This window comes from Glycine soja, chromosome 4, assembly GCF_004193775.1.
Source record: "Glycine soja cultivar W05 chromosome 4, ASM419377v2, whole genome shotgun sequence".
Taxonomy (NCBI): domain Eukaryota; kingdom Viridiplantae; phylum Streptophyta; class Magnoliopsida; order Fabales; family Fabaceae; genus Glycine; species Glycine soja.
Window position 1 is genome coordinate 48,118,294 of NC_041005.1, and position 15,750 is coordinate 48,134,043.

Below are 15,750 nucleotides of genomic sequence, written 5' to 3' on the forward strand. Positions count from 1 at the left end.
ATGAAGTAAGTTTTACTTTTTTTTTATTTAATAAAATTCACAGACACACACACACACATATATATATATTGTTTTTTAACACCTCAAGCTTTGTTTTTCATTTTCTCACCTACTAAACAAATACAAATTCACAGGTTTATAGATTTAACTCCATCTCCATGAGTGAAGAACTAATTAAGTCGTGTGAGAATAATATAAGGAAAAAGAGTACTTAATCCCCCTAAATTTTATCCTTTTTTACACAAAGTTTAAATTTATTCTAATTAATCTTTAAATTTTATTATGTTTGTAAATAGATACAATGGTCTTTAATTTTCGTTGCAATTGATCATTAAATTCTAATGTTTTTGCATTGAACTTTAATTTCATTCTAATTAATCCTTAAATTCTACCTTTTTTACAAATAATTCTTTGTATTAAATTAGAGTTAAATTATTTATCTTAAATTTCAATAATTCATTTTTTACATATTAAAACATATGGATTTAGAAAATAAATAAAATAAAAACAATAAAAAAAGTCTTCAAATAACTCATTAATTTTTTCTTCTTTTGTTACAATTCATTTTTTTCAAATTAAAATATATGAATTTAGAAAAAACAATGTAAAACGATTAAAAAAGTCTTTATATGACTTTTTTATTTCTAAATTCTGTTGTGTTTTAATGTTTGGAAAAGTTGTTTATAAAAATAAAACTAGTAATCGAGTCAATGAGGCAGTGAAAATGATAAAAAAATAATAATAATAACTTGCATGATTTAAAGCTAATACACAAAGTACTAGCAAAACACTCGAGGAGCCTTGAAAGATAGCTTCATCCCATTTATAACCTTATGAAGCTTGCAAACTAGAGATTTGTCAAGTACTTCAAAACCATGGGATTAGATCATGTAGAGCTCTTTATTAGAAGTTCATTAAGGAAGCCATTATTAATATTAAGCTGTTGAATAGCACAACAAAGGAAGGATTTTTTTTCTTCTAGAAATTTTGAGTTGCTTTGCACCCATAAACACCTTTTTAAAAAACCTTTGTCAAGTCTGTTAAATTGAAGTTGAGGGATATTAAGGAAAACATAGGTTATGATTAAAACGGACTCATTAAAAAAGGATTTGAAACAAATTTGTAGGGAACCAGGAGGACTGTTTTGGAGAACTTTAAGAAGTTGGAGAGTTTAATCATAGAGACATTGACAAGATATTAGAGACATTGAGGACCTTGAAAAATCAAGAGATTTAAATGGACTTCATCATCTAATATATCTATCTCTCCCTTAAGATTCTTATTATATTTATATTAATTAATTAATGTTTACTTGACAATATTAGGCTAAAACGTTTCTATTTAGTTTAGGTGGATTTCAAAGGCCAACATATGTCATAATTAACATAAAGAATTTGTTTTTTTAAGTTATAATAATATTACAAATGTTGAACAAATATAATTCCTCCAAAAATAGCATGCTTTGTAAAATCAAGAGTTGTAAAGACATTATTATGATTAAGGAAAAGTAAAAACTGGCTCCAGACACCATGCCACCAAAACTTTATGATAGATATGAAGGTGAACAAATTTCACCGTGAAAAGTAAACAGGATCGATTACACATGATACAATCAAACATTTTCAAAGAATTTTAATAACAATTTTCCAGTTTAAGCATGGAAGAATCAACTTTGGGAAGACAGACACCATAGATCAGCTGAGATCAGAAAAAATAACAGAGCAGTTTGCCAATTCTGGAGGTCTGCCCATGATAACAGATATCCAAGAAGGTACCATGTCAGTATATGCTCAGCAGTGCATCGCAACCCCAAGACTTTGATGAATCAAACAGTTTATACAATACTCATATTCACAGCCAACATGAATCTGGTCCGTACTCCCGCTAAAATCACTGTACAATTTGCACTAACTCAGCATTTGGGAGGCTAATGCAATTTCTCCAGGTAGCAGAGCTCCATTCACAAGAAACAGGGATGGAAAAATCAAAAAGACTCGGCTCAAGTAAATTTAGGCTCAGACTGTTGAAGTACTTTTGCGAGTCAGAATCTTCCTCACACTACTCCAGGAGAATAGACAATGCACACTACCACCTTTTAATTCTTACTTCTCACAAAAACTCCAAAGCCATAACACACAGTGAACCAACCATCTTCAAATGACTTGTAAAGGCAAAATACTAATTGATGAACAATCACCGTGCAAGCTTAGTCAAAAGGGAACAAGCAAACGATCACCATTGACAAACTATTTCATAATATCCCATTCAAAACCCTCTGGTAATAATCATACTGCCGTGTCCGCCATGCATCCAGGCTACTGCTAATGAGGGAAAGCACCAAAGATACACATTGCTGCCAAGAAAGAAAAAAATGTAGCAAACAGGCAAAAAAAATTACAGTTAAGAGAGTAACTAATATTAGTATTGAAACCTCTTCTGTTAAATTGAGATGGAAGCGCTTTCTAAGGTTCTGTATTGTCCGTGGACCACCTTTGAAGCAGGGGAATCCAGAGTCCTGATACCAACATTAGAATATTAGCTCAGAATATCTAGCATGAATGGGAAAGTATTTCCTGATTTTCTCCTCGCATGCCCATCCACATGCATAATAACAATAAGAGACCCACAAATGTACACGCACAATTGAGTCTCAAGAATACCAAAGGTCAGTTAAAATAGGTGAAACTCCGGATCATGTTATAAGATGAGGCTACAATCAAGCATCTAAAAAGGCAGGGAAAAATGGAAACCTCAAACCTCTATTTCTCTAACCTCTAATCAAACAAATGTAGGGCCCGTTGTCTAAGCAGCAAAAAAAAGCGATCTGTGATCCAACTTTTGGAGCCACTGTTTAGAAATAGCTATTTTTAACTTCAAAGAAAAATACTAAAACAACTATGTTTTAGGCTTTTGCCTTTTTTATTAAAAAATACTTATATAATATTATAATGTTTTAAACATCTATTTAATTAAAAATAACTTTACTTTTTTTATAAAAAAAAAGCACAATACAACGGGCCCATAGAGTAACCTTTTGCACAAAATGATTAATTAAAAATAGGTTGCTCTTTCCTTCCAGAGGACACTACATTTCCGAGGACACAGCAAACTATTTTCAGACATGCTCTAGAGAAAATCGCAACCTCATCAATTTTGTATACACTGCCTGTTATCTAAAACAACTATGGTTATTCAATGGGCTAACAGTCATGCTGGATATCACGGATCCACCATTTACTGAGAATTGCTTGTTTTGATTGTCATCCTCTATCACAAATTTCTACATCTTCTATTGATATTAATTGTTTATTAATTGGTTCTAGGCATAATATATCATTAGAGATTGTCTTAACTATCTTAAAATGAAAACAGGCTCGTCACAGTCTCCCACCAATTTCAAAATCAACAAACAAAATGCTTCACAAGATTTAAAAAGCTACAAGTTTTAAAGGAATTTGCTATGTGAGCATTCCACTGATTGGAAATACAATACACTATGCATATAAAGATTAAAGAAGGAAAAGACATAAACATCCATCATGAAATAGGTAAGTTGGACTGGTCACTGAACATTAAACAGCTAGCAATGGTGTCCAATAACTAAAAATGGAGGTGGCATAGGAAAGTTAGGCCACAACACAGCCTGATGTTCTCTTATGAGAAATTGGAACTAATCACAACCAAACAATGAACAGAGGCAGGGTACATAATGGACGACTGTGGGCCACAGTAGGGAGCTAATATTTGCATTACCTGCAACATCTCAACAAGAAGAATAATACGCTCAGCATGTTTACGGCAAGTAAGGAAGCCTTGAATGCATAAAACCTGGATTACAGGAGATGAGAGATGAGACAGAGCACCAGACAAATTTAGAGCCAAGAAAAGCAAAAACCATACATATATATATATATGACTTTTATCAGGTGAGAGATGAGGGCGTGAGGAGTAAATCTTGACCATACAATTAAAATGGATGGTTAAGATTAGATTTAAATAAAATAATCTTAACAATCCATAGGCCACACGAGTATATTACCTTGAAATAATCAAAGAACTCGCTTGGAATGCCCTCAGCATCCGAATCCATGACCTGGCATGATCACATTATTTCCGTTATTGTATTGAGAAAAGCTCGTAGATGTCTAAATGATCAACTGGATACTAAAAATTGGTACCGATAAACTATCTCAATTTTACCTCAAGAAGCTCTCGGGTTAATTTGAAAGGTGCACTTTCAAAATTAACACCACCAGGTGAATTAGAAAGCATGAAGCCAAAATCAATATGTATAATATGGCCTTCTTCATCCATTAAGAGGTTCCCATTATGCCTATCCTTCACCTGGATTAAATAAAAACAGAAAAAAGAGAAGTGGGTAGAAAACCTTCATTCCCTCAATAACAATAAACAGTAAAATAATATGATTTGAATTGCAATTTAAGCAACTAATGCACCAGTTATAGAAAATGCATGCATGTGCACAGTGAGATGTTTCACACCTGCAGAAGGTAGCAAACCAGGGAATATCCGGCCATACTTTCAACGAAGTTCCTCTGAAACAAAATCATGTAAACAAATCATCAAATTGTATCAAATGATATTATCTTCTCTATTTTTAACATAAAATAAAGGTATTCTTCACCATATAACAAGTTTATTAAATGATGAAAGGAAAACATTCAAAAGAAAAAGGGGAGTGGGGGGATAACCCTTTAAATTCAAAACCTGCAAGAAATCACACTAGATTATGCCAGAAATAAAGGAAGTGGAGATGGGGTAGAAGAAGTAGCAAATCACAGTACATTGCATTTTGCTAGTGAATGTACTGAAAGAAAACTTACTATAGTACATCCCAGACAGGAGTACCTAGGAGAAGGAGAAAAAACGAATACAATTGGTTAATAACATAAATGTGATTTTGTTTTGGGATGCTTGCCATGTGTCATAAATATGGGATTTCAGAGATTATGCCAGATTTCGGTAGAAACCTTTTTAGAACAAAGATGTACATATGTTAAACTATGCATTTATGCAATGTTAGTACTTTGGAATCTTTTTATGTGGCCAGGTTTTCTAGGTTGAATTATAATTTGGTATTTAGACTATGTATTGGTAATGGGTCATGAGGTGGGTTGGGATCTTGTCACAAAGAAGGACAAGAAATCCTCCTCAAATAAAGTGATAGGAAAATAAACAACCATTATAAACATATTTCTATTCAGCTATTTTCTTTATGTCAATGTTTTACATTACCTGGGCAAGTTTAAAACTCGGAGAATTTTCTTGGTATTTGGCAATGAAAAATTCACGTAAACTTGAGATGTTGGGATATCGACTCTTGATAGAATGTACAGAAGCCTACAAATCATACACATTTAATAGTTAGTAACGACAAAGAATGTAGATTTTTAATAAATTTGAAACATGTAACCATGGAATCACCGTATCTGGAATTGTTTCAATAAGAGCAGTGTAAGAAGAAGTACATAACACTTCATATGGGCGCAGCCAGAGAGGTAGGCCAGCTTCTTGGAAAATATCTGGCATCAAAATGTAATGATAGTAAGCAACATGACAAGAAACACAGAGAAGAGTCTGCTGCATCCTACTAGGGTAATCTCATCTGGTATCAGAATATAGTAAAACAAGATTCAATCATGCCCCATCAATAAATCTTAGGTGCATCCTATCTGTTCACTAGATAATTACATTCTTGCTTTTACATACTTTCACTTCAATTCACAACTACTGCATTGAAAACTATAACCAAGCAGATTCAACGTGTCATCTCAATGTTCACATTCAAGATGGAACTTAAACAGAGATAACAAAAACATACATTTGTTCTGAGACGAATAGGATCTTTCATGATTTGTGTTGGCCTGATTTCCCGTTTAAAAAACAGTGAAATGGAAAGCGAATGAAAATTCAGAAGTAAAACATGCTCGGCTGCTTTACAAAAAAGGCTTGCTTTGGATCCAGAAAGGCAAGTGAATAGAAAGGAAATGAAAGAATAGCTCAAAATGCATTTTATTGTTTAGACATTTTCACATTCCCCTTTATCTTCCCTACATCCCAAGGTCCATTCACAACTCATGCCATGCTCATAGCGAATGCAGAAGGCATAACCAATGAAATACCTGGTTATCAGAACTCAGAAGAACATACACATGTGAACCCATTTTTAACCTAAAATATCACACTTCTGTCATCCAGTTCATACTCAATATATGAATGCATAAGCAAATTATAAACCAACATTTATTAAAAAAGGAATTTAATCTAAAAAAGGCACCCTGGTGCTATAAAGCAATCACTATGCAGGGTCCAGGGAAACATAAGAAACATCTTCTATGACCGTAATCATAAATAGATATTATTGTTATGGAAAACAAAATTATTTGCACCACTATGAACAACATTGGAACAAGAATTGTTAAGCTCTGAATATGAGGGGGCAAAGGAAAAGTCTGAAAGAGACCACCTACCATAGAAGTGTGAAATAAGTTGAACTGCCAGATGCTCCTGCCTACAATCATCCCCACTCTTTACAATAACCTATGTCAAAGGGGAAATTGTGCTATCATGCTCAAAAGATTTGTGATCTTAAAGCATGCATCCTCAAACAGAATAAACAAATAACTCATCTAGAACAAAAACTGATTATAATTTATGCTTTACAAAACCATAATGATATATAAATACATGAATATGATAGCGCAGCTTTCAACAAATTAGAAAAAAACAAGGTCTTGTTTGCTAAATATATACTCTCATTTCTAACTCTATTATGTGAATTCTGTCATAATATGAGTAAAACAGATGTCACAATCTATAACAAAACACAAAGACTGAAGGAAATATTTCATTGATGACAATATATAGAAAACATTTTCAAGGTTAGCCCATTGTCCTAACAAGAGTCTTCAGTGTCAAACTGAGTTCTTTGTAGTGAAACCATGCAGTATGTGGTGCAGTAGATCATTTGTCAGTCCATATAAGTAAATAATCAATTAATCAAGCACCTTATCACCAAATTGGTAAACTAAATTTAAACAAAGGATGGATTTGGCATGATAAAGTGCATAACTATTTGCTTATTGAGGTTAATAAATAGTTTATCACACTGAATACTGCATGATTCTACTGCAGAGGAGCAGAACTCTAAACCCAAAACACAATGTTTCCAATAAATTGTGTTGTACTTTCTGACAGTAGCACAGCCATAGAATATTCTTTCAGATTATTCTTTCATTGATAATGCTAAATCAAATTTTACAAACCATTTATTTGGTCTAGGATCACAAGTATCCTCCATAGGAAGCTATCAAGTTCAAGCTGAGAACATTCACAGCATGGTGGGGGTTAGCTCTCCAAGCAAAGATTATTCCGTACACAAGACTCAAACCTAATAATTTGCTCAAGGGAAATCAAGAATTTTAGGGAAAAAAAGGTTTCAATATTTTAAAAATTACATTGACTGCAATATTTTTCAGAGAAGGATTTATAAAAATATGATTAACAGTACAAAATCCTCAACCAATGTTAGCAAATGTGAATCACAAAAAATGGCAAAAAAGCCAATAATCCACTATATCATCTAGTGTATAGCGTCACAGACAAATTGCAGAAGTCACAAAGCAGTTGAAATATATCATATATATCTATTATATGTATAAAAAATTAAGTTGTACGCCAATAAAAATTGGCATAATGTTAACTCAAAAGTTCAATTAGCTGGAGACTTGCCAAAGATGACAAGAGGATGCAGGACACATGCCACAGCCACGACACCATTAGCAGCCACAATTGCAATCGCAGATCTGAGCAATTCTGCAATGCAATAGCACCACTGTAGTGGCTTTTTAACAACACTGTCCTCAACCTTGCTAGAAATGATAATCCGTACATAATTACAATGCAAAACATTATTTTCTGACTTGGATATATAGTGCCAATAAAAAATTAGTGTGTGTGTGTGTATTCCATTTTTATTTTATTAAATTTAGATCTTCATGACATTCCAAAATAATGACATATAAAGCAAATTCTTGGATTGATAAATATACTTACAGATCGCAAGTCCCAACCAGGTAAATTCCCATGGATAGAAGCCTTACGTATCCTCTCTTTCTTCACCTCCCAAAGTTCACCAGACAAGGCATCACTAGCTTTGGGGATAATTCCATTAGCCTGTTTGGAGGAATCATGTCATGTATAAACTTCATATTTCTAAGGCTAAACAAAACTGTAGTTGCATCAATATTGTCTTACCCTTGGTGGTGCATCTGATGAATCTTGACCAGCACCTTTCAAAGGGAGTCCAAGGGGTGCTTCTCCCTTTGCTGCCGCAGCCTAGCATATCTAATATGTTAGCAAAAAGTAAATAGTAATATGAACCGGGAAATCCCAAATAAAGACATGAACAATCAATTTCTCAAAAGATATATGCTTATAATCTTGTTCTCTCTTGTTTGGTAATATTGGTGAAAATTATATTATATCTTAGATTATTACTATTATAAAGAAAAATAATAAGCAATAATTTGGAGATTAAGATTAAAAGCTAACAGATTATTTTCTAACTATGCTTTTCCATTTTATCAAACAATTGATTAATTTAAATACATACAAATAACTACGCGTCCTTTTTTTTAATTTTACAATAAAAAAACATTATTTTAGACAATCCAAACAAAATAGATTATTTAAAACTACTTCTCACCAACATATTTAAACATATAACTTATTTCATATGATTGATCATTGAAATAATCTCTAAACACACTACAAGTCATGGTGATCTTTCAATGAACAGTATGACTATACATAACCCATACAATTGGATAATACCAATAACCCGGGTCCTGCATGTGAGCATAGTTTAATGTTTCAAGTTCTTGATTATACTATCATGTAATAGGATAGTAGCATCGATATCACTAAACGACACACAGGCTCACCTTTACTTCCTCTATAGCCACTGTACTTGGAACACGACGATGTTCCTTCCGCCGTCTTGGTGCTTGATCCTCAATATCTTCCATTCTAACCCCAGGATCAGCTTTCAACACTACCCGCACCCACTCCATATTACTGTCATGTCCTGACCTTGCCACTTCTTGTATACCATCTCTGTAGGTTGAAGCAGGATATCGATAGCCACCACATAGATCTGCTTCAGTTCTCTCTGGGCGACCATGTAATTGTCCTTCCACAGAAAGATTTACACTAACAAATTTGACTTTTGTGTCAGACGCATGGGTCATTGCCTGGTCGATAGCCTCAGCAGTTAATCTGGACATTCTATCATTGCTATTGCGATATGCTTCTTGTGCTGTCCATAAGGGATATGCCCAGGGAGGTGGTTTTTGCAAGAAAGCATCTCCATTTGCCAAAGGAATTCCACCTTTTGAAAGTTTCTGAGAACTAGATGTCTCCTTGGAATGGCTATAACAAATGTTTTGCAGGAAGGGCAATATATCAGAAATATGGTTTGCATTTTACTAAGTGCACTATTTTCTACAACGCATGAGGATTATTATCCAAGTAATACCTTGGCATTTCACATCTCAATACTTCAACACAAATCAGGTAGGGTGCCTTCTCCCTAGAATTCAAGAGAACAGCTTCATCTTCAGGTATATGAAGCACACAGTACATGCCCTTTCCCAACGGAAAACAAACTCCTAGGAATATAGAAAAAACAACATTCATATACAAGCATGAGGATAAATGAAAGCAGCAAGCAAACTAGCAAAGGGAATGCAGTGAACAAAATTGATGCACCAAAAAGTGCATATTTTTAGGTAACGTTTGGATATCTAATGGTGAGTGATTGAGTGGAACGGAATATGGTAAGTTAGATATTTTGTCATTTTGCATATGATAATTAGGTTCAAAGATGGCATTTCATGCTTAGTAATTACCTTTTGTCCAAGTTTTCATTAGTTATTGTATTTGTTTGCTTGCTTTAATTTTTACTTTCTAGTTATTTTGTTAGTATTTTCTTTATCATAACTTAGATCATTAATGCTTTGAATTTAATACTTGCTATTGGGGTTCAAGAAAGCTAATTATCAAAGAAAAGGGAGGAAGCAAGATCCAATGCCATAAGCCTGGCAATGAAGACTTGATGTCATAGCATATTGAATTTGAATTTAAAGCCTGGGTTACTCTTTAAATATTCAATGCCAAGGTGTTGTAATTGCAATGCCACGGCACAGGAAACTGGGCACAAAATTTCTCTCTAGAGACACCTAGTCTGAGGCTGAGGAACAAAATTTCAATGCCATGCAAAGGGTCTTTTAAGCCTCCCAAGGGATCTTTACAGCCTCCAAGGCTGAGGAACAAAATGGAACAAAGTTACCATTCCATTGTTAGGATATTTTCATTGTGAAACAGAAAATGCTTTCACTCTATATCCCACTATCCCCCAAATTGGAGGGAAAGAAAAATAGAATGCATTACATCATGTTCTGCTCCATGCCATCCTATTTTATAAAATTCTAACAATGGAACTTAGTACCGTTCCATTCCATTTCACTCCTTTCCACCAATCCAAAGTCCAAACATAGCAAGTAAAAACTATAAGAGACAACTATTTCCAGTACATAACAGAAAAATGTATATCACTGGTTCCTCTAAGAAATGGGCTCCTAATAAACACCAAAATGGTAGCTTTCATACATTAACTACTCCAAGAGAGATGATAGATGTATGGAAATTTTCACCATTTTCTTCACCACATAAAAAGAAAAACACTGCCTATCTGCTTGATTTATCATAGTGATATTTGAAGCAAGGAAGAAAATTAAACATGTAACCTCTTTGATCTTCACCTTGAAAGGAGGTATTACTGCCTCAAAAAAATTTCAGACAACTCTCTCGCAATAACATGTAATTGTTTAGATGAAACACATGACAAAATAGTGGAATCCATTGAGTCCAATTAACATCACTAAGATACTACCATTAAGAGTTAAGGAGTACCTCCAGTATTCTGAGACTCTGTTAAATGTATATTGATCTCTGCAAGCGACTTGAAACGCAGGAATAACAAAGAATGTTTGTGTCAGAAGCAATAGAATGAAACAGATTATAAACTATATATTATAAATACATACATATTTCCATCTCTAACCATGTCAATTAGATAAAGAAAGCAACAAAGAAAAATGTAAGGAAATAACCTCATGCAGGGCATGTTTGCGATCATCAACTGGAAATACATCCACTAACCCAAATGATGTATCGCATAATGTGAGCACAAAATCCAAAGACTCATGGTAAGCTCCTTTCCGGAACTGTGATGGATTAATTGGAAGTGGGGGCTTTGTTCCCGTTTTCTGATGTCGCTGCTTTGGTGATATATGGGAAATTGCCATGAACATAATTAATATTAAAGCCAGCAAAAATATGAAGAATATGAAAACAGAGTTCAGGATGCATTAATACTAATATCACCCTTCTAAGTTCTAACTCTAACCGACAACTACAATCATCTCTCATGCATCAATCATGTGCATAATATGTCATTTATTCATGATCATAATATGACTGTTATTAATAAGAGTGCGCAGGTAGCCAATAATTTGGTTGTTAAAAATGTAACCACTGTTGAAATCTAGATGGATACTTTAAAATGGATTTGTATCATGTCATAGTGGCATTAAGCCATTTATATAGTTGGAAAAAAAAATTTGGTGTGCCTTAACATATATTGTATTCACGAATTTCAGGTTTACATTCAACCAATACACAAATAAACTAAATGCTAATTGTTAATAAATACTCAACTTACCTCTTTCTGCTTTTTCGATCCCAATAGCTCTGAATCTTCAATTGATCGGTCACGGTCTCTAAATAATTTGCGGAAAAAATTCTCTGTACCTGGACTACTTTCAAACAACCCACCGTTGTTTTCATTGGCTGAACTACTTTTACCATCTTCAGGGTGAACACGAAAAATTCTTTTAAACAAAGAAAAATCAGAAGGCTCTTCTTCCTCAACATTGGTTGTACCATCATCAATTTTGTCATTTGTATCTTTCTTGTCATCAAACTTATCCTTAAAGAATTTCCGGAAAAACCCTTCTTTTTCATCCTCTTCAGCAGGCTTTGCACATTTCTCTTCAGAATTTGCTATATCTCCTTCATCATTCCCATCCTTCTTATCCTCAAACTTCTCTCTGAAAAGCTTTCGAAAAAAACCCTCTTTTTCTTCATCCTCCATTGTCTTAGTGTTTGTTTTATCATCAGAATCATTCTTGCTATCACGAAACAATCTCTTAAAAAATCCCTCTGAACTTGAGGCCAAATCCTCATCCTCAGCTTTACTGTCTCTCAAGAGCCTCCTAAAGAAACCATCCTTTTCAGATTCTAGATCATCCCCTCTACCATCCCTCAAGAGCCTTTTTAAGATATTGTCCTTTTCAGAATCTTCGTCATATTTCTCAGATGACTTACGGAAGAGAAAAGCATCACGAATCTTCTGACCGAACTCATCATCACCTTTGCTATCTCTTAAAAGCCTCTTCAAAAAACCATCCTTTTCAGAGTCATCATCATCTTTTGCCACCGACTTCCTAAAAAGCAAAGCATCTCTAACCTTTGGACCCGGCATAAATTTCTTAAATAACTTGTTTTCCTCAGGAGACTGCGGACTACCATCCTCCTGCAAATTGTTTCCTGAAGAAGGTGAGAAAAACAAAGACCTGTGAGGAGGCGGTGAAGATGTTAGAGACAACAATCGCTGTTTCGATGACAAAATCTTATTCAAAACTTGGTTCTTGCCCCCAGGACTTGCAGGTGTACTTTGAGGCCATATCAAGGGTTGCCACTCACCCATCAAGGTGGCTGCAATCTGGCACTTCTCCTGAACCCTACTAATCCCTTCATTATCATCAGAGTCCTCAAGTTCCGCCAACAAGAACCATTGCACCTTCAAAGCAATCTTAAGCGACTTGGAGCAAATGTCTATGACAAACTTATCCAAAGATGGGCTCGGTTTGTGTATCATCATGTAACACACTTGGAACAAATAACTCTCAATCCCCTGCAAGGGAAGTGTGTACATTCTATTACAGAGATAATCACGCACCCCGGCGTGATCATGCTTGTACAAGTAGCTAACAGCAATCCACTCACAGAAGAACGATGAGTCAAAGAACCTGATGAGCCACCCATTTTCACTGGACTCACTTGTCAAATTGGACTTGGAAGCAATTTCCCTGGGTTCGTCAACCTCTCCACGACTCAATCCTAAAAGCCTCACCATTCTCAACCTACCATAATCATTCCCCCCAAGGGGAAAACACCCTGATTTCAATTAGATCACCAGCTACAGCATACTTAAACCCTACAAATCCCTAAAACCTTCCCGGAAAACCATATTCCTCACACAAATCAAAATCTCCACCCTCATCGGGGGTCTGCAGCAAATTCCGAGAAACCCTTGCATCAATCAGGAAAACGACACAGCACACAATCCAAGCCTTTTCGTGATAAAAGTTAATCAATGCACCGAAAATTGAAACTGTAGCAGGTACAATCGGGGAATTTCCCCCCTAAAATCGCAACGAATCTTCAATTGGAGGAAATGAAGGTATTTAAGTTGCGTGAAATGTGAATCTGGCGCTAACTGCACGAGTGCGTGGAATTGAATCGCATGCCACAATGAATTTCCACGCGTTGTTCTTAACGACGGCGTTTTGGTCGTGGCGATTACGGTGGCAATGATGCGGTGGTGGTGGTTGTCGTCGTTTCTTTCTTTGATACGGAGAGAACGACAAAGGAGAGGTACGAATTATTAATTAAAAAGAATAAAAATAAAAAATCTTAAAAAAGGGGGGGAAAATGCTAAATTGCGCTTAACTGTAACATGCACACTCCTTATTCCTAAGGTCGTGGGGCACTAAATTATTTCCCTCCATTCCCAATTGAAGTGAAGCTTACGAAAATGAGGGGGCTCTTTGTTCATATGTTGAGTGTGAAAGTATTTATTCCTCGATAATAATAAAAAAAAAAGTGTGAAAGTATTTTTTTGGTGCTTAAGGTTGAAAGTGTTTAAATATAGTATATTTTATTAAACTTTAAACTACTTTAAAATAGTTTTATGATTTAATATAATAAATATTTTTAAAAAATCTATTTTTATTACATATTATATATATTATGTAACTGTGAATACAAATTATTAAAAAATAAACGCACTTAATTATTTATTATTGATGAATGACAAATAGAACTAACAAATTTGTATCGTATCAATGGGTTGAAGATCTTATTGACTCAAGAGAATGAATCAAACTCATGTACTTAGTGCGTGAAAAATGATATTTTTACATAATTCTGACTATATGATGATCCATTTTCTTGAGTGAATAACATTTTTTGGACAAGGTGTTGGATTTTTTTCTCTGTGGGGGATGGAATTTTGAAAAGTAGTATTCTGAATTACCTGCTAATGTTTGTAACATCATTAGAACTATCATCTTGGTTATGAGATGGGAGCCTCCTTTGATAAATGAATACAAGTTGAATTGTCATGGTTCCCTTTGCTAATGGTAGTCTTGCGACTTGTGGGGGCATTTGCTCTATTATGTTTGTTGAACTGTGGGCTATTGCTATCTCTCTTACACAAAAAAAATGTACCTACCAATTTAAGTAATCATATCAAGTGCTTACCATTTGTAGTGACAAGACACATTTTTTTATAACTTGGTTTTTTATGTTAGTGATGATGCAATCATTGAATAGAAATTAAAAAATAATAATTAATTCAAAATTTGGGCTTCAATTGCTTAAGTGTATTGAGAAGGTTAGCTAAATTTCTTTTAATATAAAAGAGAAATCAAATTACTTTAAAACTGACTTTAAAATAGTTATTCTTTATTTTTATAATTTATTTTTTAAAATCTAATAGTTAATTATTATAATCGTTAGATTTAAAAAATATGACGAGGATAAATAGTAATTTTATTGGAATAACTTGATGTTTCTTCTTTAAGACATGTTTTTTTTATCTTTCATTCTTTTAATTTAAAATTAATGTGGGGACATTTTAGAATATTTGGCTTGAATAATACTAATCTCAATAATTTATGATTAAATGATAATAAAAATACCTTTGAATTGTTAATATATTATAATTAAACAATAACAATAACGACAACACAATAATAACAAACAAACATTTGTTTATACATACTTATTACTTAACATATATTAAATAAATTTTTATCTCCATAAAAAATAGATATTGCCTTCAAAAATATTTTATTAAAATAAATGTAGAAAGTTATACGAGATAAAAAAATTAAATGAATTGAAGTTTTTATAAAGATCATGTATATATTTTATAAAAAAATTATAATACTTTTCTATGAAAATATTATGTATTATTTTTTTGTTCTTAATAACTAATTTTTCGATCCGTGACTAGTTCTAAGTATGCAACTGTTATATTAAATACTCATAATGAAAATTTTGTCATCCTTAATCATTTTATTTAGCTCCAACATGACATGATTGTGAAACATAGTGTAATCTATAAAAAAGAAAATGCATTCTCCTATCAGTTTTACTTTTTAATAACCCTTATAAAACTTCTGTAAAAAAAAAAAACGCTTACAAAACCGTGACCGAAATATTTAGACCATTACTTAAACCAACCAATTATTGTCTGGATGTGGATGTAATTGAAAAAAAACGGTAATCTTAAAAAAAAGCAAGAACTACCAATAA

General features: G+C 33.6%; 1 protein-coding gene across 2 annotated transcripts; it reads right to left on the reverse strand.

Annotated features, from left to right (window-relative positions):
• Positions 1-1,497: 1,497 nt before the first annotated feature.
• On the reverse strand, positions 1,498-13,944 carry LOC114410097 (phosphatidylinositol 4-kinase beta 1-like). Of its 2 annotated transcripts, XM_028373872.1 has the most exons (16): positions 11,807-13,942; positions 11,196-11,360; positions 10,996-11,044; positions 9,560-9,692; positions 8,967-9,453; positions 8,278-8,358; positions 8,077-8,196; positions 6,492-6,561; positions 5,446-5,543; positions 5,257-5,361; positions 4,503-4,556; positions 4,201-4,344; positions 4,040-4,093; positions 3,754-3,828; positions 2,432-2,515; positions 1,498-2,353 (listed from the first exon to the last, which is right to left on the reverse strand). In XM_028373872.1, exons 1-16 carry the CDS (start codon positions 13,280-13,282, stop codon positions 2,252-2,254), a joined length of 3,297 nt encoding a protein of 1,098 aa, XP_028229673.1. In that variant the 5' UTR covers positions 13,283-13,942; the 3' UTR covers positions 1,498-2,251. The 2 variants fall into 2 exon arrangements, with proteins under 2 accessions (XP_028229673.1, XP_028229674.1); XM_028373873.1 differs by lacking the exons at positions 1,498-2,353; positions 2,432-2,515; positions 3,754-3,828; positions 4,040-4,093 and adding an exon at positions 4,845-4,869 and having other exon boundaries at positions 4,205-4,344; positions 11,807-13,944.
• Positions 13,945-15,750: the final 1,806 nt, after the last annotated feature.

Excerpts from the sequence above, each read along its gene's own strand:
- LOC114410097 (XM_028373872.1), bottom strand. The coding sequence starts at position 13,282 with ATGGTGAGGCTTTTAGGATTGAGTCGTGGAGAGGTTGACGAACCCAGG. Across the intron at positions 6,562-8,076 it reads CTGGTTGGGACTTGCGATCT|GTTATTGTAAAGAGTGGGGA; the intron begins GTAAGTATATTT and ends CCTTTGACATAG. Across the intron at positions 3,829-4,039 it reads AGTTCTTTGATTATTTCAAG|GTTTTATGCATTCAAGGCTT; the intron begins GTAATATACTCG and ends CCTGTAATCCAG.